The following is a 15,070-nucleotide window of genomic DNA, read 5'->3' as shown; positions in this document are numbered from 1 at the left end:
ATTGGAATAGTTTCAGAAGGAATGGTACCAGCTCCTCCTTGTACCTCGGCTGTGAATCCATCTGGTCCTGGACTCTTTTTGGTTGGTAAGCTATTGATTATTGTCACAATTTCAGCTCCTGTTATTGGCCTATTCAGAGATTCAACTTCTTCCTGGTTTAGTCTTGGGAGGGTGTATGTGTTGAGGAATTTATCCATTTCTTCTAGATTTTCTAGTTTATTTGCATAGAGGTGTTTGCAGTATTCTCTTATGGTAGTTTGTATTTCTGTGGGATGGGTGGTGATATCCCCTTTATCATTTTTTATTGTGTCTATTTGATTCTTCTCTCTTTTTTTCTTTATTAGTCTTGCTAGCGGTCTATCAATTTTGTTGATCGTTTCAAAAAATCACCTCCTGAATTCATTAATTTTTTGAAGGGTATTTTTTTTTTTTGTCTCTATTTCCTTCAGTTCTGCTCTGGTTTTAGTTATTTCTTGCCTTCTACTAGCTTTTGAATGTGTTTGCTCTTGCTTTTCTAGTTCTTTTAATTGTGATGTCAGAGTGTCAATTTTGGATATTTCCTGCTTTCTCTTGTGGGCATTTAGTGCTATAAATTTCCCTCTACACACTGCTTTGAATGTGTCCCAGAGATTCGGTAGGTTGTGTCTTTGTTCTTGTTGGTTTCAAAGAACATCTTTATTTCTGCCTTCATTTCCTTATGTACCCAGTAGTCATTCAGGAGCAGATTTTTCAGCTTCCATGTAGTTGAGCGGTTTTGAGTGAGTTTCTTAATCCTGAGTTCTAGTTTGATTGCACTGTGGTCTGAGAGACAGTTTGCTATAATTTCTGTTCTTTTACATTTGCTGAGGAGTGCTTTACTTCCAACTATGTGGTCAATTTTGGAATAGGTGTGGTGTGGTGGTGAAAAAAATGTATAATCTGTTGATTTGGGGTGGAGAGTTCTGTAGATGTCTATTAGGTCTGCTTGGTGCAGAACTGAGTTCAATTCCTGGGTATCCTTGTTAACTTTCTGTCCCATTGATCTGTCTAATGTTGACAGTGGGGTGTTAAAACCTCCCATTATTATTGTGTGGGAGTCTAAGTCTCTTTGTAGGTCACTAAGGACTTGCTTTATGAATCTGGGTGCTCCTGTATTGGGTGCATATATATTTAGGATAGTTAGCTCTTCTTGTTGAATTGATCCCTTTATCATTATGTAATGGCCTTCTTTGTCTCTTTTGATCTTTGTTGGTTTAAAGTCTGTTTTATCAGAGACTAGGATTGCAACCCCTGCCTTTTTTTGTTGTCCATTTGCTTGGTAGATCTTCCTCCATCCCTTTATTTTGAGACTATGTGTGTCTTTGCACGTGAGATGGGTTTCCTGAATACAGCACACCGATGGGTATTGACTGTTTATCCAATTTGCCAGTCTGTGTCTTTTAATTGGAGCATTTAGCCCATTTACATTTAAGGTTAATATTGTTATGTGTGAATTTGATCCTGTCATTATGATGTTAGCTGGTTATTTTCCTCATTAGTTGATGCAGTTTCTTCCTAGCCTTGATGGTCTTTACATTTTGGCATGTTTTTGCAGTGGCTAGTACCAGTTGTTCCTTTCCATGTTTAGTGCTTCCTTCAGGAGCTCTTTTAGGGCAGGGCTGGTGGTGACGAAATCTCTCAGCATTTGCTTGTCTGTAAAGTATTTTATTTCTCCTTCACTTATGAGGCTTAGTTTGGCTGGATATGAGATTCTGGGTTGAAAATTCTTTTCTTTAAGAATGTTGAATATTGGCCCCCACTCTCTTCTGGCTTGTAGAGTTTCTGCCGAGAGATCCGCTGTTAGTCTGATAGGCTTCCCTTTGTGGGTAACCCGACTTTTCTCTCTGGCTGCCCTTAACATTTTTTCCTTCATTTCAACTTTGGTGAATCTGACAATTATGTGTCTTGGAGTTGCTTTTCTCGAGGAGGATCTTTGTGGTGTTCTCTGTATTTCCTGAATCTGAATGTTGGCCTGCCTTGCTAGATTCAGGAAGTTCTCCTGGATAATATCCTGCAGAGTGTTTTCCAACTTGGTTCAATTCTCCCCATCACTTTCAGGTACACCAATCAGACGTAGATTTGGTGTTTTCACATAGTACCATATTTCTTGGAGGCTTTGTTCATTTCTTTTTATTCTTTTTTCTCTAAACTTCCTTTCTCGCTTCATTTCATTCATTTCATCTTCCATCACTGATATCCTTTCTTCCAGTTGATCGCATCGGCTCCTGAGGCTTCTGCATTCTTCATGTAGTTCTCAAGCCTTGGCTTTCAGCTCCATCAGCTCCTTTAAGGACTTCTCTGCATTGGTTATACTAGTTATACTTTCGTCTAATTTTTTTTCAAAGTTTTTAACTTCTTTGCCATTGATTTGAATTTCCTCCTGTAGCTTGCAGTACTTTGATCATCTGAAGCCTTCTTCTCTCAACTCATCAAAGTCATTCTCCATCCAGCTTTGTTCCATTGCTGGTGAGGAGCTGCATTCCTTGGGAGGAGGAGAGGCACTCTGCTTTTTAGAGTTTCCAGTTTTTCTGCTCTGTTTTTTCCCCATCTTTGTGGTTTTATCTACTTTTGGTCTTTGATGATGGTGACGTACAGATGGGTTTTTGTTGTGGATGTCCTTTCTGTTTGTTAGATTTCCTTCTAACAGATGGGACCCTCAGCTGCAGGTTTCTTGGAGTTTGCTAGAGGTCCACTCCAGACCCTGTTTGCCTGGGTATCAGCAGCAGTGGCTGCAGAACAGCAGTGGCTGTATAACAGCGGATATTGGTGACTCTCAAATGCTGCTGCCTGATCATTCCTCTGGAAGTTTTGTCTCAGAGGAATACGCAGCCGTGTGAGGTGTCAATCTGCCCCTACTGGGGGGTGCCTCCCAGTTAGGCTGCTCGGGGGTTAGGGACCCACTTGAGGAGGCAGTCTGCCCTTTCTCAGATCTCCAGCTGCATGCTGGGAGAACCATTACTCTCTTCAAAGCTGTCAGACAGGGACATTTAAGTCTGCAGAGGTTACTGCTTTTTGTTTGTCTGTGCCCTGCCCCCAGAGGTAGAGTCTACCGAGGCAGGCAGGCCTCCTTGAGCTGTGGTGGGCTCCACCCAGTTCGAGCTTCCCGGCTGCTTTGTTTACCTAATCAAGTCTGGGCAACAGCAGGCGCCCCTCCCCCAGCCTCGCTGCCGCCTTGCAGTTTGATCTCAGACTGCTGTGCTAGCAATTACCGAGACTCCGTGGGCATAGGACCCTCTGAGCCAGGTGTGGGATATAATCTCCTGGTGTGCCTTTTTTTTTTTTATACTTTAAGTTTTAGGGTACATGTGCACAATGTGCGGGTCACATATGTATACATGTCTCATGCTGGTGTGCTGCACCCATTAACTAGCCATTTAGCATTAGGTATATCTCCTAATGCTATCCCTCCACCCTCACCCCACCCCACAACAGTCCCCAGAGTGTGATGTTCCCCTTCCTGTGTCCATGTGTTCTCATTGTTCAATTCCCATCTGAGTGAGAACATGCGGTGTTTGGTTTTTTGTCCTTGCAATAGTTTACTGAGAATGATGATTTCCAATTTCATCCATGTCCCTACAAAGAACATGAACTCATCATTATTTATGGCTGCATAGTATTCCCTGGTGTATATGTGCCACATTTTCTTAATCCAATCTATCATTGTTGGACATTTGGGTTGGTTCCAAGTCTTTGCTATTGTGAATAGTGCCGCTATAAACATACGTGTGCATGTGTCTTTATAGCAGCATAATTTATAATCCTTTGGGTATATACCCAGTAATGGGATGGCTGGGTCAAATGGTATTTCTAGTTCTAGATCCCTGAGGAATTGCCACACTGACTTCCACAATGGTTGAACTAGTTTACAGTCCCACCAACAGTGTAAAAGTGGTCCTGTTTCTCCATATCCTCTCCAGCACCTGTTGTTTCCTGACTTTTTAATGATCGCCATTCTAACTGGTGTGAGATGGTATCTCATTGTGGTTTTGATTTGCATTTCTCTGATGGCCAGTGATGATGAGCATTTTTTCATGTGTTTTTTGGCTGCATAAATGTCTTCTTTTGAGAAGTGTCTGTTCTCTCCTTCACCCAGTTTTTGATGGGGTTGTTTCTTTTTTTCTTGTAAATTTGTTTGTGTTCATTGTAGATTCTGGATATTAGCCCTTTGTCACATAAGTAGGTTGTGAAAATTTTCTCCCATTTTGTAGGTTGCCTATTCACTCTGATGGTAGTTTCTTTTGCTGTGCAGAAGCTCTTTAGTTTAATTAGATCCCACTTGTCAATTTTGGCTTTTGTTGCCATTGCTTTTGGTGTTTTAGACTTGAAGTCCTTGCCCATGCCTATGTACTGAATGGTCATGCCTAGGTTTTCTTCTAGGGTTTTTATGGTTTTAGGTCTAATGTTTAAGTCTTTAATCCATCTTGAATTAATTTTTGTATAAGGTGTAAGGAAGGGATCCAGTTTCAGCTTTCTACATATGGCTAGCCAGTTTTCCCAGCACTATTTAATAAATAGGGAATCCTTTCCCCATTGTTGTTTTTCTCAGGTTTGTCAAAGATCAGATAGTTGTAGATATGTGGTGTTATTTCTGAGGGCTCTGTTCTGTTCCATTGATCAATATCTCTGTTTTGGTACCAGTACCATGCTATTTTGGTTACTGTAGCCGTGTAGTATAGTTTGAAGTCAGGCAGCATGATGCCTCTGGCTTTGTTCTTTTGGCTTAGGATTGACTTGGCGATGTGGGCTCTTTTTTGGTTCCACATGAACTTTAAAGTAGTTTTTTCCAATTCTGTGAAGAAAGTCATTGGTAGCTTGATGGGGATGGCATTGAATCTATAAATTACCTTGGGCAGTATGGCCATTTTCACAATATTGATTCTTCCTACCCATGAGCATGGAATGTTCTTCCATTTGTTTGTATCCTCTTTTATTTCATTGAGTAGTGGTTTATAGTTCTCCTTGAAGAGGTCCTTCACATCCCTTGTAAGTTGGATTCCTAAGTATTTTATTCTCTTTGAAGCAATTGTGAATGGGAGTTCACTCATGATCTGGCTCTCTGTTTGTCTGTTATTGCTGTATAAGAATGCTTGTGATTTTTGTACATTGATTTTGTATCCTGAGACTTTGCTGAAGTTGCTTATCAGCTTAAGGAGATTTTGGGCTGAGACAATGGGGTTTTCTAGATACACAATCATGTCGTCTGCAAACAGGGACAATTTGATTTCCTCTTTTCCTAATCGAATACCCTTTATTTCCTTCTCCTGCCTAATTGCCCTGGCCAGAACTTCCAACACTGTGTTGAATAGGAGTGGTGAGAGAGGGCATCCCTGTCTTGTGCCAGTTTTCAAAGGCAATGCTTCCAGTTTTTGCCCATTCAGTATGATATTGGCTGTGGGTTTGTCATAGATAGCTCTTATTATTTTGAGATATGTCCCATCAATACCTAATTCAGTCAGAGTTTTTAGCATGAAGGGTTGTTGAATTTTGTCAAAGGCCTTTTCTGCATCTATTGAGATGATCATGTGGTTTTTGGCTTTGGCTCTGTTTATATGCTGGATTACATTTATTGATTTGCATATATTGAACCAGCCTTGCATCCCACGGATGAAGCCCACTTGATCATGGTGGATAAGCTTTTTGATGTGCTGCTGGATTCGGTTTGCCAGTATTTTATTGAGGATTTTTGCATCAATGTTCATCAGGGATATTGGTCTAAAATTCTCTTTTTTGGTTGTGTCTCTGCCCGGCTTTGGTATCAGGATGATGCTGGCCTCATAAAATGAGTTAGGGAAGATTCCCTCTTTTTCTATTGATTGGAATAGTTTCAGAAGGAATGGTACCAGTTCCTCCTTGTACCTCTGGTAGAATTCGGCTGTGAATCCATCTGGTCCTGGACTCTTTTTGGTTGGTAAGCTATTGATTATTGCCACAATTTCAGCTCCTGTTATTGGTCTATTCAGAGATTCAACTTCTTCCTGGTTTAGTCTTGGGAGGGTGTATGTGTCGAGGAATTTATCCATTTCTTCTAGATTTTCTAGTTTATTTGCATAGAGGTGTTTGTAGTATTCTGTGATGGTAGTTTGTATTTCTGTGGGATCAGTGGTGATATCCCCTTTATCATTTTTTATTGCATCTATTTGATTCTTCTCTCTTTTTTTCTTTATTAGTCTTGCTAGCGGTCTATCAATTTTGTTGATCCTTTCAAAAAACCAGCTCCTGGATTCATTAATTTTTTGAAGGGTTTTTTTTTGTCTCTATTTCCTTCAGTTCTACTCTGATTTTAGTTATTTTTTGCCTTCTGTTAGCTTTTGAATGTGTTTGCTCTTGCTTTTCTAGTTCTTTTAATTGTGATGTTAGGGTGTCAATTTTGGATCTTTCCTGCTTTCTCTTGTGGGCATTTAGTGCTATAAATTTCCCTCTACACACTGCTTTGAATGTGTCCTGAGATTCTGGTACGTTGTGTCTTTTTTCTCATTGGTTTGAAAGAACATCTTTATTTCTGCCTTCATTTCGTTATGTACCCTGCAGTCATTCAGGAGCAGGTTGTTCAGTTTCCATGTAGTTGAGCGGTTTTGAGTGAGTTTCTTAATCCTGAGTTCCAGTTTGATTGCACTGTGGTCTGAGAGACAGTTTGTTATAATTTCTGTTCTTTTATATTTGCTGAGGATAGCTTTACTTCCAACTATGTGGTCAGTTTTGGAATAGGTGTGGTGTGGTGCTGAAGAAAATGTATATTCTGTTGATTTGGGGTGGAGAGTTCTGTAGATGTCTATTAGGTCCGCTTGGTGCAGAGCTGAGTTCAATTCCTGGGTATCCTTTTTAACTTTCTGTCTCATTGATTTGTCTAATGTTGACAGTGGGGTGTTAAAGTCTCCCATTATTATTCTGTGGGAGTCTAAGTCTCTTTGTAGGTCACTCAGGACTTGCTTTATGAATCTGGGTGCTCCTGTATTAGGTGCATATATATTTAGGATAGTTAGCTCTTCTTGTTGAATTGATCCCTTTACCATTATGTAATGGCCTTCTTTGTCTCTTTTGATCTTTGTTGGTTTAAAGTCTGTTTTATCAGAGACTAGGATTGCAACCCCTGCCTTTTTTTTTGTTGTCCATTTGCTTGGTAGATCTTCCTCCATCCTTTTATTTTGAGCCTATGTGTGTGTCTGCACATGAGATGGGTTTCCTGAATACAGCACACTGATGGGTCTTGACTCTTTATCCAATTTGCCAGTCTGTGTCTTTTAACTGGAGCATTTAGTCCATTTACATTTAAAGTTAATATTGTTATGTGTGAATTTGATCCTGTCATTATGATGTTAGCTGTTTATTTTGCTCGTTAGTTTATGCAGTTTCTTCCTAGTCTTGACGGTCTTTACATTTTGCTCGTGTGCCATTTTTTAAGCCCGTTGGAAAAGTACAGTATTAGGGTGAGAGTGACCCTATTTTCCAGTTGCCATCTGTCACCCCTTTCTTTGACTAGGAAAGGGAACTCCCTGACCTCTTGTGCTTCCCAAGTGAGGCTATGCCTCGCCCTGCTTCAGCTTGCACATGGTACGCTGCACCCACTGTCCTGCACCCACTGTGTGGCACTCCCTAGTGAGATGAATCCGGTACCTCAGATGGAAATGCAGAAATCACCCGTCTTCTGTGTTGCTCATGCTGGGAGCTGTAGACTGGAGCTGTTCCTATTCGGCCATCTTGGCTCCACCCCCCAAGTTTTGGCTCTTAATTGAAAGTGTATTGATGTGGGAAGGAGACAATGCCATGCATTTATGAGCACATATTAGAGGGTCTGAGACAATGCATGTGATAAAAGGTCACCTAAGGAAGAAAAGAAAAGCAAGCGAAGACACTGGAAAGAACGTGATGCTGGGAGTCCCTGGGCCACCAAAGCCTGGAGAAAAGTGGTAACCACAATGCTTCCAGCCTAGTTTAGACTGAAGAACTGAAGACCTCGACACCAGGTGACATATGGGATCCTTGGTAGGACAAGCCTTGAAAAGTTTTACAATAGCGAATGTGGACGTTGTCAGAACCAAATGATGTCACATGTGTGTTTGTGTGTGTGTGTGCGTGTGTGTGTGTGTCAGTGTGTGTGTTTAAAAATCCTGACAAATCAAAGCAAGCTACGAAGAGGGGATTCCCATGCTTGTGTGCCTGTTAACACAACTATCACAAACGCTTTGCGAAACCACAAGCTTGCACAAAGGCAATCCCAACCTTACACAAAAATATTTCTGCAAGGGCACCTGCCCAGCGACTGCCTGTCCAATCTTGGTGTGGCGTCACCCTTGTTATTGATCTTTCTAGCAAAGGAGAATTATTTCAAAACTGATATGAAATCCTCCTCATATTTTCCTTGGAACATCTTGGTCTTGCTTTACCTCCCTGAATTTCCACATAGTTTGTAATGGTCACAAACTATGTGCATAGTCAGCAATACATTTTTTGTTTACTTTGATGCTATAGTTTCTACTTTTGCTTTATTTAATGCTTCTCAATATGCTTGTTTAACTGTTGCAGATCCCACTGAAATTACGCTTAGGAGGACTTCTTCAAACAGAAAAACCCATTGTTCTAAAGGTTGAGTCAAGGGATGGGACCGTAAGTGGAGCCTGAATTTTCCTAAGGACTTCTGCTTTGCTCTTCAAAAAAGCTGTGACCCAGAACACCAGAGACCTCAAATTACTTTGTGAATAGTACCCTGAAATGAAGATGGGCTTCATCCAATGTACTGCATAAATAACCAGGGATTCTGTACATGCATTGAGCTCTCTCCCTGTCTGTGTAGAGTGTTATACTTGGGAATATAAAGGAGGTGACCAAGTCAGTGCTTGGGAAGTAGATTTGGCTTCTTTGTTTCTCATAGGACAATCTCAGCCACCCCTAGTTAGCACCATTAACTCCTCCTGAGCTCTGATAAGAGAATCAACATTTCTCAATAATTTCATCCACAATTATTAATGAAAATAAGAATTATTTTGATGGCTCTAACAGTGACATTTATATCAGCTGTTTTATCTGGAGTATTCTGTAATAAGCTTTATATTAAGCAAATCAATAAAAACCTCTTACAAAAGTATCATCAGATACTTTCCTGAACATTAAGGAGAAATCTATAGAACTGAATGAATGAGAACCAACAAATAAATATTTGTGATCATTGTAACCACTGTTAGTGTGGGGCATTTGTTAGAACTCCAATGTGATTATTAACATAGGTGAGAATTAATCCACTGTGACTTTGCCCATTGCTTAGAAAGAATATTCATAGTTTAATTATGCCTTTTTTGACCAAGCACAGTGGCTCATGCCTGTAATCCCAGCACTTTGGGAGGCCAAGGCGGGCGGATCACCTGAGGTCAGGAGTTCGAGACCAGCCTGACCAACATGGTGAAACCCCATCTCTACTAAAAATACAAAAATTAGCTAGGTGTGGTGGTATGCACCTATAATCTCAGCTACCCAGGAGGCTGAGACAGGAGAATCACTTGAACCTGGAGGCAGAGGTTGCAGTGAGCCGAGATCGCACCATTACACTCCAGCCTGGGTGACAGTGAGATTCCATCTCAAAAAAAAAATTATGCCTTTTTGACCACATATATTTTGTAACATACAACTGAATCCCTTATTATATTATTAGTTTTGATTTAATGTTTTCAAACCATCTCCCCTGATATTTCTGGGAGACAGGAAACATGTTTTCTTACACCTCTTGCATTCCATTCTCAACTCCCAACTGTCTTAATGCAATGAACACTTAATAAAAAACAGTCGATTGGTCAATAGATTGGGCAACAGGCTAAACACACTCATTCATTATCTGTTCCTACTTCTTTCTTTACTTTCCCTTCCTGAGTAACTTAATCCTAAAGTCATTAGGTGGGTGGCAGCCAGATGGTGGCCACACATTAAGGTAGAAAAGAGAGTGTCATGATGGTTCCAAGTCAGAGACCTAGTAGGGTGAGGACCAAGTAGGTGTTCACATGGAGAAACAGCCTGGCCTGTGTGTGGGAGTCCAAGCAAGCAGAGAAAATGTCGACACAGAGGGGTGGCCTGCAAAAGCAGCCAGAGCCTAAATAGGGCATGGAGAACCTATTTAGGGCATGAGGTGAGGAGGGCATCCATGAGTGAGAAGGGATGGGTGAGGTTTCACTACATAAAGGGGATTGATCAAATAAGTAAATAAAGTATACTGGAAGCCAGGTGTGTCACTTTTGCAGAAAAGAGTCATGGATTCAGAAAGGGAGAAAACTAGCAGGAATCCTATGAAATTAGATTAAAATGCAGTATCCGTGTATATTCATACCCTTCTAGATAGATAAATGGTTAGATAGGTGATAAAAAGATAACAGAGGACAAGATAATTAGATAGACATAAATGTACATATGTGTTTGTGTGTGTGTACAAAAAAACATATACTCCCTACTTCTCTCCACTGATAGGGCTAGGTAACAATGGCATTTCAATAGCAATGAGCACACTTAGTGCCCAGATCTTGGCTTATTAATACCATTTTCCACTGAAAGGAACCAGAGCTCTTTAGAGAAATGGCTGATTCCAGGGCCAGGATTAAGAATGTTCAAGATAAGCCTAGGACACATTTTGTGCCAGGAAGCAAGAAAATGTTCAAATGATTTCCAAGTAATGTTTGGAAGTGATATTTGAAAATGATTTCCAGATGATATTTCCAAATGATTTCCAAATGATATATGGAAACACTTAAAGACTCCACTAAAGAACTATTAGATCTGATAAACAAATTCAGTAATGTTGCTGGATACAAAATCAACATACAAAAACCAGTAGCATTTCTGCATGCTAACAGTGAACAATCTGGCAAAAATAAAAAATGTAATCCCATTTACAATAACCCCAAATAAAACTAAATACCTAGGAATTAACTTAAAGAAGAGAAAGATGTCTACAATGAATACTGTAAAACACTGATGAAAGAAATTGAAGACACAAAAAAGAAGGATATTCCATGTTTATATATTGTAAGCATTAATATTGTTAAAAATGTCCACACTACCCAAAGCGATGCACAGATTCAATGCAGTCTCTCAAAATACCAATGGCATTCTTCAAAGAAATAGAAAAAAAAAAACCCTAAAATTTATATGGAACCACAAAAGACCCAGAATAGTAAAAGCTACCTTCAGCAAAAAGAACAAAACTGGAGGAATCATATTACCTGACTTCAAGTTATATTACAGAGCTATAATAACCAAAACAGTATGGTACTTGTATAAAAACAGACACAGACCAATGAAATAGAATAGAGAACCAGAAACAATTCCACACACCTATAGTGAACTCATTTTCAACAATGTTGTCAACGACATACACTGGGGGAAAAGACAGTCTCTTCTGGTGCTGGGAAAGCTGGATATTAATATGCAGAATAATGGAACTAGAACCCTGTATCTCACCAGACACAAAAATCAAATCAAAGTGGATGAAAGACTGAAACCTGGCTGAGTGCTGTGGCTCATGCCTGTAATCCCAGTATTTTGAGACGCTGAGGCGGGTGTATTACTTGAGGTCAGGAGTTCAAGACCAGCGTGGCCAACATGGTGAAACCACATGTCTACCAAAAAATACAAGAGTTAGCTGGGCATGCTGGTGCATGTCTGTAGTCCCAGCTACACAGAAGGTTGAGGTGGGAGAATCACTTGGACCCAGGAGGCGGAGGTGGCAGTGAGCCGAGATTGTGACAATGCACCCCAGCCTGGGCAAGAGAGTGAAACTCTGTCAAAAAACAAAAAACAAACAAACAAAAAAACTGAAATCTGATACCTCAAACGATGAAAGTGCTACAAGAAAACATTGTGGAAACTCTTCAGGATATTGGTCTGGGCAAAACTTTCAAAGAACTACCCCACAAGCACAGGCAACCAAAGCAAAAATGGACAAATGGAATCAGATCAAGTTAAAAAGCTTCTGTGCCACAAAGAAAGCAATCAACAAAGTGAAGACACAAACCACAGAATGGGAGAAAATATTTTCAAAATCACACTCTGACAACAGATTAATAGCCAGAATACATGAAGCACTCAAACAACTCTGTAGGGAAAAATCTAATAATCCAATCAAAAAACGGGCAAATATTTGAATAGATATTTTTCAAAAGAAGACATACAAATGCCACATAGGCATATGATAAGGTGCTCAACATCATTGGTCATTAGAGAAATGCAAATCAAAACCACAATGAGATAACATCTCACCCCAGCTAAAATGGTTTTTATCCAAAAGACAGGCAACAACAAATGCCAGTGAGAATGTGGAGAAATGGGAACCCTTGTACACTGTTGGTGTAAATTAGTACAACCACTATATAGAACAATTTGGAGGTTCCTCAAAACATTAAAATTAACATTAAATAGAGCTACCATAATATCCAGAAATCCCCATGCTGGGTATATACCTGGAAGAAAGGAAATCATATATTGAAGAGATATCATCACTCCCATATTCACAATAGCCACTATTCACAAATGCCAAGATTTGGAAGCAATCTAAGTGTCCATCAACAGATGAATGGATAAAGAAAGTGCTCCAATTACACACAATGGAGCACAATTCAGCCATGAAAAAAGCATGAGATCCTGTTATCTGTAATAACATGGCTGGAACTGGAGGTCATCATGTTAAGTGAAATAAGCCAGGCACAGAAACACAGACATTGCATGTTCTCACTTACTTGTGGGATCTACGAATCAAAACAATTGAGCTAATGTCTGGGTCTTAGTCAGTGTTGTACCCTAAGTACTGGGAGCATAGCTTTTAAAATACATGATGAATGCTTTAATACAGGAATGAATAGATGAGAGGCACAAAGTGGTTGGGTGTTCTTCTGATGCATAGTATCTTCCTTGACACATTCAGTACAACTCTCAACAGGTAAGTCTCTTCATGTTATGTTACCTTATGAGGAATTAAGTGGCAGAAAATGACTTCTATTATTTTCCTTTGCAGAACAAGACCAATTTTATTAGTTGGGACACAGTGTGGCTGCATTTGAGTCCCAAGCAACCATTAGTCTATTGCTATCACCACAGAGTCAGAGGGGATGAAACGCCCAGGAATCTCACCCAAGACAACTCCACCAACACTCCTGGTTACCCACCGTGTGTACAGTACCCTGCTAGGAACCAGGGTCATGAAAGTAAATAATACCAGACTGTGCCCTTGAGGAGCTCACCTCTACTAAGGGAAACAGGCACAGAAACCCACAATGGTGGTAGAGAGAAAAGAGGACAATAGAACTGTGTGAGGGGGATAGGAGGCACCCAGAGGAGGAAATGGTTACATTTGTGTGAGGAGGTTGGTAAGGAAAAATTTTAGCAGAAGGGGTCTGTCTGGCTGGGGTTGGAAGGATGTGTAGGAGTCATCTAGGGGGCACAGGTACACTGCACGGAGAGGGAATTGCGTGGGTAAAGATGTGTAGGTGTGGCTTGTGAGGATGGATTTCAATTATTCTAGAATGAAGGCAGCTATGGAGACAGGGGCAGGTGAGAGGAGGGTTAATAGATTTCATGCCAATGGCTCCGCTTGAGTTTCTGATAAGAACCCTGATTAAGTTGTTTGTGATTCCTCATAGAACATGAACTCAAAAGAGGTCAGCAAAGGAGTGTGTGCGATTCTTTGCTATTGGCTGCAGCTACAGCCCTGCCTCCTTCTCCAGCACATAAACATTTCAGCAGCTTGGCTGAAGACTGCTGTGCAGGGCAGGGAAGCTCCAGGCAAACAGCCCAGCAAACAGCAGCACGCAGACTCACAGAAGACAGTTGAAGAAGGAAAGTGGCGATGGACCTCATCCCAAATTTGGCGGTGGAAACCTGGCTTCTCCTGGCTGTCAGCCTGGTGCTCCTCTATCTGTGAGTAACTGTCCAAGCTCCTCTCTTTGTTTCCTTGGACTTAGGGTGCTAATCGGGCCCCTTTTCCCTTATCTGTTTTGAAGATCAAAAGAGATGTTCAAGGAGAAGTAGCTGAAGTGTTGGATGCTACAAACGCATACAGGTTATTATTGATCTTATGCAGATCCATTAATGAATAAATAAGCATTTCTCCCATCCACCTTCTAATTTTGGTGACTAGGAGGGTTTAGGGACAGCATTTGGTAGTGGGAATGATCGGATTAGCTTAGATTTGATGAAGACTAATCAATGAAAACATGGCAGAGGCAGATTACAATCTACTGACCACGACGGACAGCGTGATCCTCATCCCCTTCCCAGGCTCTGGGGATTCTGAGGACAGGAAGGAGTGGCTTCATTAATTCACTTTCTGGGTTCTGTGTCTGCTGGGAGGGATGTGTAGATGTATTGCCCCTGTAGACCTGGTTCCTGCTCTCCTGCCTTCCACCCCAGGATATCATTTACTTAACGCACCAGGGAACACCAAGACTTCATGGGAAGCTGTCCCCTGGCTCTTCCCTCTTTCCTGTGCCGTGTCCCTGAAAATCCCCTCCCTCCTATGAGTCACTCCTCCACCCTGTCATACACAGGACTGTTTATCTTGCAATGATTAATCTCTAGAGCAAAGGAGAGCTGGAGGAAGTTCTGAAGATTTATTCTTTGCTTTAATCTTTTTCCTCCTGTCTCTGGGAGGCTAGGATTAATATAGAGCTTTGTTTCTCACCTAATGGGAATCTACTAGCAGCCTGAAAAGGCAGGAGCCATGAAAGCCAATTTGGATTTTACACGTTTTCCCCTTTACCTTATAGTACAGGAGGACGAACCCTCTCACTGGTGGGATTCCTGGCATCCTAGAGCAGGTGGAGAGAAGTTACTTTCCACTGTGGGTAGTGGAGGCTCCACCTGTCACATTAACTTCTACCTCAATTTGACTTTTATTAAGAGCAGGGAACCATAATGACATGAAAGTAGAAAATATAAACCTCATTTTCCTTCATAGAAAGCTTAGGAATTCAGTGAGTTGTGGCAACATGGTTTCCATTGTCTAACATTTTAAAATGAATTGATATGGTTTAAATTCATTCGTTTTTAAACCAGAATTTTTTGGAGATAGACTATTTCCAGCATG

At 40.8% G+C, this 15,070-nt stretch overlaps 2 protein-coding genes across 5 annotated transcripts in view; one reads left to right on the top strand and one right to left on the bottom strand.

The window, feature by feature from the left end:
- ZSCAN25 (zinc finger and SCAN domain containing 25) overlaps nt 1-15,070 on the bottom strand; it is a 161,100-nt gene that overhangs the window by 77,900 nt on the left and 68,130 nt on the right. The window lies entirely within an intron of this gene.
- LOC100434899 (cytochrome P450 3A5) overlaps nt 13,743-15,070 on the top strand; it is a 37,853-nt gene continuing 36,525 nt past the window's right edge. For both annotated transcript variants that reach the window (XM_002817729.5, XM_009242592.3), the window contains exon 1: nt 13,743-13,902. In XM_002817729.5, the coding sequence (XP_002817775.1) occupies nt 13,832-13,902 (71 nt within the window). In that variant the 5' untranslated portion in view covers nt 13,743-13,831. The remainder of the gene's footprint in view (nt 13,903-15,070) is intronic.

This window comes from Pongo abelii, chromosome 6, assembly GCF_028885655.2.
Source record: "Pongo abelii isolate AG06213 chromosome 6, NHGRI_mPonAbe1-v2.0_pri, whole genome shotgun sequence".
Lineage (NCBI taxonomy): Eukaryota > Metazoa > Chordata > Mammalia > Primates > Hominidae > Pongo > Pongo abelii.
The sequence above is the reverse complement of the archived record's forward strand: the minus strand, read 5'-3'. Positions and strand labels throughout refer to the sequence as shown.